General features: G+C 47.0%; 1 protein-coding gene across 1 annotated transcript; it reads left to right on the top strand.

The window, feature by feature from the left end:
- Positions 1 to 425: 425 nt before the first annotated feature.
- Mettl21a (methyltransferase 21A, HSPA lysine) lies at positions 426 to 9817 on the top strand. The gene is made up of 4 exons (XM_090354694.1): positions 426 to 777; positions 1842 to 2017; positions 3573 to 3684; positions 8575 to 9817. Exons 2-4 carry the CDS (start codon positions 1874 to 1876, stop codon positions 8970 to 8972), a joined length of 654 nt encoding a protein of 217 aa, XP_090210820.1. The 5' UTR covers positions 426 to 777; positions 1842 to 1873; the 3' UTR covers positions 8973 to 9817.

Genomic DNA, 9817 nt, shown 5'->3' with positions numbered 1-9817 from the left:
CGGGGCCACCGGGGCGGGCAGGGGGTTGGCGGCCTCCCAGTATAGTTCGGCCCGCCCGACCCAAGGAAAAACTCCGTGTCTGACCGGGCCGCTGGAGGCGCTCGCCGGTAATCCTAGCTGTCCAGGAGGCTGGGATCTGAGGATCCTGGTTCGAAGCCCGCCCAGGCAGGAACGCCGCTGGGACTCTCATCTCCAACTAACCACCGACCATCCAGCGGTGGCAGCTCAGGGACAGCGCCCGGGCCCCGAGTCCAAGCCCCACACCAGCCAGCCATCCACTCGGTCGGCCTGGAGCTTTAGCTGACATCTGCCGGGCAGTTACCCTGCTCCGCCGACCCGGGCGCGCGCGGGCCGGGGCCCCGCGGTGACCGCGCAGACTCGGAGCCGGCTTTCCCTTTCCGCCTCCGTCTGCGCCATCGCCCAGTGGCCGAAGGCCCGGGCTGAAGAGAGCGAGAAGCTTCGGGGGTCCCGGAGCCGGAGCAGGGGCGCCCCGGCGGGTGTCGCCGGACCTCCGCGCCCCGCGGCTCCAGGCCCGCGGCTCCCCGCTGGTCCCCGACGCAGGCGCGGGCCCTCCCCGCTTCCCCCGAGCACCGGAAGCGCGCTCCGCCCGGGCCCGCTCCGCCCGGGCCCTCTCCTCCTCCGCGCGTACCCCGAAGCTCCGGGCCAGCCGGCGTGCCCGCCCCCTCGCCTCCCCCTCGAGCGCGGGATCGCGGAGCTCTTCGCCCGCCGGGACGCGGCCGGGGTGGCGGGTGGACATTAGCACTCCGCCGAGAGCAGGTTGGGCCCCACTGCGGTCAGCGCTGGACGCGGCGTGAGCCGGAACTCCACGGCCGGACCCTCGGGCCGCAGCGTGCCGGGCAGGGCGGCTTAGGAGCCCCGGTGCTCACCGTGGCCTTGTGTCCGGGTGTAGGGATGTATGGGGGTGTAGGGGTGTATGGGGGTGTAGGGATGTATGGGGTGTAGGGGTGTATGGGGGTGTAGGGGGATGTAGGAGTGTAGGGGGTGTATGGGGTGTGGGAGTATATGGGGGTGTAGGGATGTATGGGGTGTAGGAGTGTATGGGGGTGTAGGGACATAGGGGGGTGTAGGGGTATATGGGGTGTAGGGGTATATGGAGGTGTAGGGGTGTGTGGGGTGTATGGGGTATATGGGGGTATAGGAGTGTATGGGGCGTAGGGGTGTATGGGGTATATGGGGGTGTATGGGGTGTAGGGGTGTATGGGGTGTATGGGGGTGTAGGGGCGTATGGGGTGTATGGGGTATATGGGGTGTAGGGACTGTAGGGGCATATGGGGTGTAGGGGCATATGGGGTGTAGGGGCGTATGGGGTGTAGGGGGTGTATGGGGATGTAGGAGTGTATGGGGGTGTAGGGGCGTATGGGGTGTAGGGGGTGTATGGGGATGTAGGAGTGTATGGGGGTGTAGGGGCGTATGGGGTGTAGGGGTATATGGAGGTGTGGGGGTGTAGGGGTGTATGGTGGTGTGCAGCTCTGAACCCACGCGGGAGCCAGATAGTTCTAGGTGTTTTAACACCAAGAGCTAAGTGTCATTTCCCATGGGACTGCTGGGGGGGGCAGCCATGCTAAAGGAATTAAGATTTGCTTTTCCTTCCCTTATTCCTTAGTTCCCTTCCTCCCTCCCTCCTCTCACCCTCCCTTCCTTCTTTCCCTTTTTATCATCCTTCGATTTCAGAGAAGCTAGGATGACCGAGGTGAGGCAAGTGCCTCCACTTATTTTTGTCTTTTGAACTAGCAACACTGCCAGATAATTTGAATGAAAATTATTATGTACTATATGATACAGTTCCTGGCTAGAGTGTCACACGGGATTCTTTTGTACAGGTCTCAACAGAGGACTGGCCTCCTGGCAAGAAATGGCCCTGGTTCCCTACGAGGAGTCCGGAATGGGGCTCCAGAAATTCCATAAGCCTCTAGCCACGTTCTCCTTTGCAAAGCGCACGATCCAAATCCGGCAGGACTGGAGGCAGCTGGGAGTGGCCGCTGTGGTGTGGGATGCGGTAGGTCAGCCTCACAGGACCTCCGAGAACATGCACATCTTTAACCCCCGCTTTATTGAAACATATTTATCATTCCATGCACTTCACCTACGTAAAGCACACAAATTTGATGGTTATTTTAGTGCCAGTCCTGGGTCTTGAACTCAGGCCCTGGAGCACATGCCGGAGCTTTTGTGCTCAAGGCTAGCAGTCTATCATTTGAGCCACAGCTCCAGCTCCTTTTGGGGGCCAGTTAATTGGAGATGAGAGTTTCATGGACTTTTGATGGGTTTTAAAAGAATGTTCAGAGTAGACTAATCCTCACTATCTCAGTTTTAGTTTTCATCCCCTAAACCTTTCCCATCGGTCACTCTATCACCCACATGCTTAGCATTTTAAGAGTCACTCAAAGCAAAGGATAGTGAAATGGCTTGTGGGTAATTATTTATACATATGATTGACAGGTAAGCTGGTTTAGACCTTTATCATGTCTTTTAAACATATTGCAAAGATATGTAAAATTTTCTGGTTCTGATAGTGAAGGTGACTCAAGCCCACAGCCCCAAGCACTATGTTTAGGACTGGGGAGGATGAGTCCTGAAAAAAAGTAGGTCATATGATCAGACTAAGCATCATTTTAACACAGGCATGTGGAGAAACACTTAGGAATATTAGCTGGCCGCTGATGGCTCACCCCTGTAATCCATCCTACTCAGGAGGCTGAGATCTGAGGATTGAGGTCCTGCTGGACATGAAACTCTTATCTCCAGTGAACCAGAAAACTGGAAGTGGGCACTGTTGTTCCAAGTGACAGAGCTTGAGCAAAATTGCTCAGGGAGAACGTTACATTGAAGCCCCATAATCAACCAAAAACAAAGACAGAACTAAATGTTCTCACATGCTATAACCACTTAGAGTGATGCAGTCTAAAATGACATGAAAACTATTCCCCTAGCAAGTGAGAAAGTGAGGAATGAGACCAGCAAAACAAGCAGTTACCAGTTCTATCCCTACTGTGTATCTGTAAGAATTACAAAAACCACAATTTAAAAAATAGGATTGAAAGCAAATACTAGCTCATGCATCATCAAATTCCAAAAGTTTGGCAAAACTTACCTATTGATGTCCCGAAAAAGATGTCAAGGGCCTCTGTGGGTCAGTGATGGTCATGACACAGTTCAGGGAGCTTTGGGCATGGTTCGGGTGTGGCTGTGCTGACTGAGGAGGCGGAGGAACTGGACATTGCCTTGAGTAGTCACAGAGACTGTTCCTGTTAATTCTGTTGGAATGCTTTGGCAAACCTCGGGGTGAAAGCGCTGTGGCCCGGTAAAACATTCAGCAGGCCTCCCCAAGCTTGTGTGATTCCTGTCTCCCTCCCTATGAGGAAATCTGTGCTCTCTCTCCATTACCTCCCAGCGGCAAAACAGTAGCTAAGTTTTTGCCGGTAAGCTGGGACTCCCGGCTTGCAGCAGGAGAGAGCCATGTTGTCTCTGCCAGCCTCTGGCCCTTCTGACACCCTATGGCTCTTGAAGCACTTGCTCATGTGGATCATAATCACAACTGTGTTTTGATACAGGCTGTCGTTCTTTCCACATATCTGGAGATGGGCCCAGTGGAGCTCAGGGGCTGCTCTGCCGTGGAGCTGGGGGCTGGCACAGGGCTGGTGGGCATAGTAGCTGCCCTGCTGGGTAAGTGTGATGTGCTGGCTATACTCTTTGAGAGTTGCATCTGATGTTGTTAGCACAAAACCCATTGGTAGTTTTCCTCGTACCTGCTTAATTTCTTCCCTCTGTGCGCTCAGGGTGTGGCCACCTTTGGTCTAACAGGCTAATTTCTTCTCTTTCTTTCAACCTGTTATTTATACTTCTCATTGGCGATTGCCTTGCTCTCTATAATTCTGTGATGCTGATATTATAATCTTAAGGTTGCTTTGATTTCACAAAGAATAATCTAGCCCATCTAGAAATTCCTTTAGTCTAAGGTGCTTACTGTGTATTTGCATTTAGCCTGGTCAGGTAAGTGGAGCAGGTAGTGTCTTTTCCTTCATTAATTGCTAAGGAGATTGCTGGCTTTTTCTTTTAAAATCTGTGTTATCTTATTTTAAGTGATTTTATTAATAAGCCAAGTATAGTGATACATAGCTATAACGTTAGTACTTGGAAAACTGAAGGAAGAGAATCATAAGTTTGAGGTGCATAGTGAAACCCTGTCACCAAAATGTTATATAAATAAAATTGTATTCATGTTCTGATATGATGTCTTCCCCTCCCCTTCCCTTCCCTCCCTCCCTCTCTTCCTTCCTTCCTTCCTTTCTTCCTTCCTTCCTTCCTTCCTTTTTTCTTCTGCAGCCTTGGTTGGCTTGAATGGTATGATCCTTTAGCTTCAGCCTTTCAAGAGCTGGGATTATAGCCATTAACTTTTATTTTTTTTTAAGTTTGTTATACAGCCATTAATTTAGGTCTTTGAGATAAAGTGTCACCATATTGGCTAGGCTATCTAGAATTCATAATCTTTGTTATCTCAGCCTCCCAAGTAGTTAGGGTTACAGACATGACCACTGGTATGCAGCATCATCTTTGACTAATCTAGAGCATTTTAAAATCTTGTTACTATTTTTATTATTTTCGGTTAAGTTCTTTCTGAGTTCTTCCTACTCAGTTTGAGGTACCCATTGATAAGTCTAGCTTAGTTTTTGTTGTTGTTGTTTTTTGTTTGGTCATACCTGGAGCTTGAACTCAAAGCCTGGATGCTGTCCCTGAGCTTCATTTTGCTCAAGGCTAGTGCTCTACCACTTGAGCCACAGTGCCACTTCTGGCTTTTTCAGAGGAGTGTATTGGAGATAAAAGTCTCATGGACTTTCCTGCCCAGACTTGAATGGAACAGAAATCCTCAGATCTCAACCTCCTGAGCAGCTATCGGTGTGAACCATCAACACCTGGCTAGACTAGCTTTAAAGGCACCCAAAATTATATTCTTCACCATAATATCACCATCTGGGCTCTCCATTAGCAGTGTAGTTTCAGATTCAGAGGTTCTGGAGTAGGCCCTGAGAGCTTTCCTTTGAGACAGCCTCCTAGGATGATAACTCCACCTTGCTGGTTCTCAGACCACATTGGTGTTGAGAACCTGGATTCCCAGAGTATTTTGAGCCTATCACTTTGTGTTACAGGTATTTCGGGAGCCAGAAAGTCTCATTCTCCCCAGGCAAGGTTCCATATGTAGTAACAATTAGGCCGTAGATTTATAGCCTCATATTCTCATAGTAACTCTGCACCTAGTAAGTATAGCTGAGCTAGAGTTCTTTTCAAGTAATGAAATGAAGGATTAGTATTGAGTAAAGTAACTGCCCAAGGTGACAAAAGTAATGGAATGTGGATGACATATGAAAATAATTCTGTCTCTGAAGTCCTGCTTCTCAGTTTGAAAGTCCAGCCTTTGTGTTACTTCAAAATTGGATTTTATAGGATGGGTTGGAGTTAGAGAACACAGATGTGCATTTGGTTATCCTGTCAGGTCTTTATCCAGTCACCTGTCTCCTTGATCTGCTTATCTCTGGACACTTCATTCCTTTTTTCTGCTCTGTTTTCTTTTCTTTTCTTTTCTTTTTTTTTTTTTTGCCAGTCCTGGGCTTGAGCTCAGGGCCTGAGCATTGTCCTTGGGCTTTCTCAAGGCTAGAGCTCTACCACTTGAGCCTCAGCACCACTTCCGGCTTTTTTCTATGTATGTGGTACCAAGGAATCGAACCTGGGTCTTCATGCATGCTAGGCAAGCACTTTAACCACTAGGCCAAACTCCCAGCCATCTGCTTCTTCTTTTTTTTTTTTTTTTTATTGTAATTAGTAAAAGGGTTACATGATATTTGCCAGATAGAAGGTGCATTAATTCACATACATTGATACCCTTTCACATGTCTTGGTACCCATTTATCTGCTTCTTAAACCTAACTTAGATCACCAGTTAACACTCTGTATATTCTTCTTTTAAAAGACATCTTGTGAAGCAGGGAGTTTGGCCTAGTGGTAGAGTACTTGCCTAGAATGCACAAAGACCTGTATTCCTCAGTACCACATACAATGTAGAAAAGAGAAAAAAAAGATGGAAGTGTTGCTGTGGCTCAAGTGGCAGACCACTAGCCTTGAGGAAGAACAAGGCCAAGGACAGTGCTCAGGACCTGAGTTCAAGCTGCAGGACTGGCAAAAAAAAAAAAAAAAAAAAAAAAAGCCATACCAAAACAAAACAAAAAATTACTTTGTAAGGTATTTATGGCTGTAAACGCAGTACTTGGGAGGCCATAGCAGGAGTTCAAGTTTGAAGCTATCCTGGGCTCCATCAATAAGATCCTGTGTTCAAAACAAAACAAACAGAAACAACATCAGTGTTGTACTGCTTAGGTCCTTGTTTGAATTTCAGTTCTATGAGACTCTTTTTATCCTCTGATTTATGGTAGTCTCAGGTAGGATTGATGAAGTTACGGGGAATGGTCACCTGACATTAAGAACCCATTCAGACTTCTGACATACATGGGAGATGGACAAAATTGTGCAGGTGAACATCAGAATGAGTACTCAGGCAATGGCTGCAGGAGATGGAACACTCCAACAGAGCTCCCTGTGGACTGTAAAATCCAGAGATAGAAGTTTCTAGCTAAACCTCGAAAGGCTATTAGTAATTTCCTTTCCTTCCTATCCCTTCCCTTCCCTTTCCTTCCCTTCCCTTCCCTCCTTCCCTCCCTCCCTCCCTTCCTTCCTTTTTTTTTTTTTGCTTGTCCTGGGGCTTGAACTCAGGGCCTGGGCACTGTCCTTGAGCTTCTCAAAGTTAGTGCTCTACCACTTGCGCCCCACACTTCTGGCTTTTTCTATGTATGTTGTATCAAGGAATCAAACTGGGGTCTTTGCGCATGCTAGGCGAGCACTACCACTAGGCCAAACTCCGGGTTCCTGTAATTTTCATTGTCAGAAGAAATGGGAACTCTCCTTGCTTTCTGCTTATTGGGTGGTATGCTATCTGGCAATGATCAGAGCCATGCATCCAGGCTCAAGTGTTCTGACAGCCTGAGTGTTTCATCTGTATCACAGATTCCCTGGCATACTGTCATAACCTTATGTGTCAAGATAAAGAAACACGGCATAAGTTGCCAGTGGAATGGCAGCTGACTGCAGCTGCTCCAGAATCTTGTAGGAGATTAGAGACTAAAAAGGGATGCAAATACTTGAAAATACTTGTTTTTGTTTTTGTTTTTTGGTGTTTTGTGTTGCTGTAGCTGACTTCAAACTTGACTGTATAGTCCAAGCTGGCCTTAAACTCTGAATCTTGCTGCCTTTTCCTTCCAAATGTGATTCAGTCATGTACCATCACATCCAGTAGAGAAAACCTTTTATGAAAGAATGAAACATAAATATGAATTTCTTGGGCCTAATAGAATTATGTTTTTATGTCCTTATTTGGTTTCTTTAGCTTCAGAGTAACAGCAGCTCAGTCTCTTCATCCATATTGGTTTAGAGTTACATATTGCTGGTAGTGGCTCAAGCCTATAATCCTAGCTACCCAGGAGGCTGAAACATAGAGGATGTAGTTTGAAGCCAGCTTGAGTGGAAGAGTCTGCAAGTCTCCATCTTTAAAAAAAACCAGGAAAGCCAGGCTGACAGTGTGGCTCAAATGGTCGAGCACCATGTGTGAGCAAGAAAGTCAAGTGCAGGGCCCTGATCTCAAATCCCAGTACTAGCAAAAAGAAAAATGTATGGTAGTTCATTGTCAGCAACCTATTAAGAAACAGGTTAATAACATATGACTTCGTTATTTGTACAGTGCTGCATGTAGAAACAGTTAAAGAAACACTTACCTGAAAACTATATAGTAATTCAGAGGAAAAAAAATAGGTATATATCCATATCCCACAAATCCATGTAAGATTGGCTGCTTCAAAACAGCCTAGGGACAGACGCGCGTGATTGCTTCCTCAGTAGCCGAACTCTTCTGTGATTCTGTTTTAAACCAAAACCCTGCACAGATGTTCCTTCCCCCCACCTCCCGAGTCGTGGTATTTGAACACAGGGCCTGGGCACTGCCCTTGGACACTTTTTGCTCAAGGCTAGTGCTCTGCCACTTGAGCCACAGCGCCACTCCTAGCTTTTTGTGTGTATGTGGTCCCGAAGAATCGAACCCAGGGCTTTGTGCACGTGAGGTGAGCACTCTACCACTAGGTTATGCTTCTGGCCCTGTTTTCTCATCTTAGTAATCACATTCTGCTGCCAGATTTTTTCATCCTTGAATTCTGTTTAGCTCATGGGTAAAGGTGGTCAGGGTCTGCCTGCCCAATTTAGAAGCCCCATCCTGTGTCAGTTGGTGACTAATTTATGAGCACAACATCAGCAAAGCAGCAATGTCAGAGGCAAATGCCAGGTTTTCTTTTGCCAAAAGCCAGTGTAGAAGGCTCTGCCTATCAGCTCCATGGAGCAAGCACACTGTGTTGTGCCCATCAGGTGGAATACTTAGCTGCGCTCAGTGTTTAACTGAACTCCCTTTCTCCCCTCAGCACTTGTATTGATGTGCTCATTGCTGTTCTTTGTCCTACATTGTAGGTGCTCATGTGACGATCACCGATCGAAAAGTAGCATTAGAGTTTCTTAAATCAAATGTTCAAGCCAACTTACCTCTCCATGTCCAAGCCAAAGCTGTTGTTAAGGAGCTGACTTGGGGCCAGAATCTGGGGAGTTTCTCACCTGGAGAATTTGACCTGATACTTGGAGCTGATATCATATATTTAGAAGAAACATTCGCAGATCTTCTTCACACACTGGAATACCTCTGTAGCCATCGCTCGGTGGTTCTTTTAGCTTGCCGGATCCGCTATGAACGGGATAGAAACTTCTTGGCAATGCTGGAGAGACAGTTCACTGTGAGTAAGGTTCACTATGATTCTGAAAAAGACATTCATATTTACAAAGCCCAGAAGAGAAACCAGAAGGAGGAGTTATAGGTGGCCACACTTTCCAAGAATAATGTCCCTGAGTGTGCCTTAAGACTCTACTAATGTGGCTCCCTGTACTAGCCTATCCAAACCTACTCGAGAGACAGAGCATGCTGGCAGGTTTTTGTCTGTTTTGGCAGGACTGGGGTTTGAACTCAGTGACACACTCTTATTAGGCAGTGCTCTACCACTTGAGCCACTCCTCTGGCTCTTGGCTTTTGTTACTTTTCAGGTAGGGTCTTAGGGTTTTTGCTCAGGGTTAGCTTCGGACAGAGATCCTCCTGTGTAGTAGATTGTAGGTGTTATCACACCTGGCTACATAATTATTTATTTTTTAATTTTTTGTTCTAATACCAAGACTTACACTTAGACCCTCAGGCGTTTGCTTAGCTTTTTCACTCATTGCTGGTGTACTACTGCTTGGGCCACACTTCCACTTTGGGCTTTTTGCTGGTTAATTGAAGAGTCTGCCCAGGATGGCTTTGAACCACATTCCTCTGGTCTCAAAATCCTGAGTAGTTAGGATTATAGTTGTGGGTCACTGGCGCTGGCCATGTGACTCCATTTTAAAACAAGGCAGTGCTTGGTACCACACTGTCACTTTCAGTGGTACTTTACTCACTCTGGAATTGTATTCACATTAAATGAAAAAGAAATGTGGGGATTTTTTTTTTATTCTTATTTTTTTGTCAGGTGTGTGACTTAAACCTAGAGCCTCAGTGCTGTCCCTGAGCTCTTTTGCTCAAGGCTTGTGCTCTACCACTTTGAGCGAGTTCCAGTTTTGTTTTTGCTTTTCTTTTTTTTAATTCTGTACTGGTCACTGTTAATGTTCACTGAGATATAATGAGGAGCTG

The sequence above is a fragment of the Megascapheus bottae genome, chromosome 21 (assembly GCF_031878675.1).
Source record: "Megascapheus bottae isolate mThoBot1 chromosome 21, mThoBot2.hap1, whole genome shotgun sequence".
NCBI classification, from domain to species: domain Eukaryota; kingdom Metazoa; phylum Chordata; class Mammalia; order Rodentia; family Geomyidae; genus Megascapheus; species Megascapheus bottae.
The sequence above is the reverse complement of the archived record's forward strand: the minus strand, read 5'-3'. Positions and strand labels throughout refer to the sequence as shown.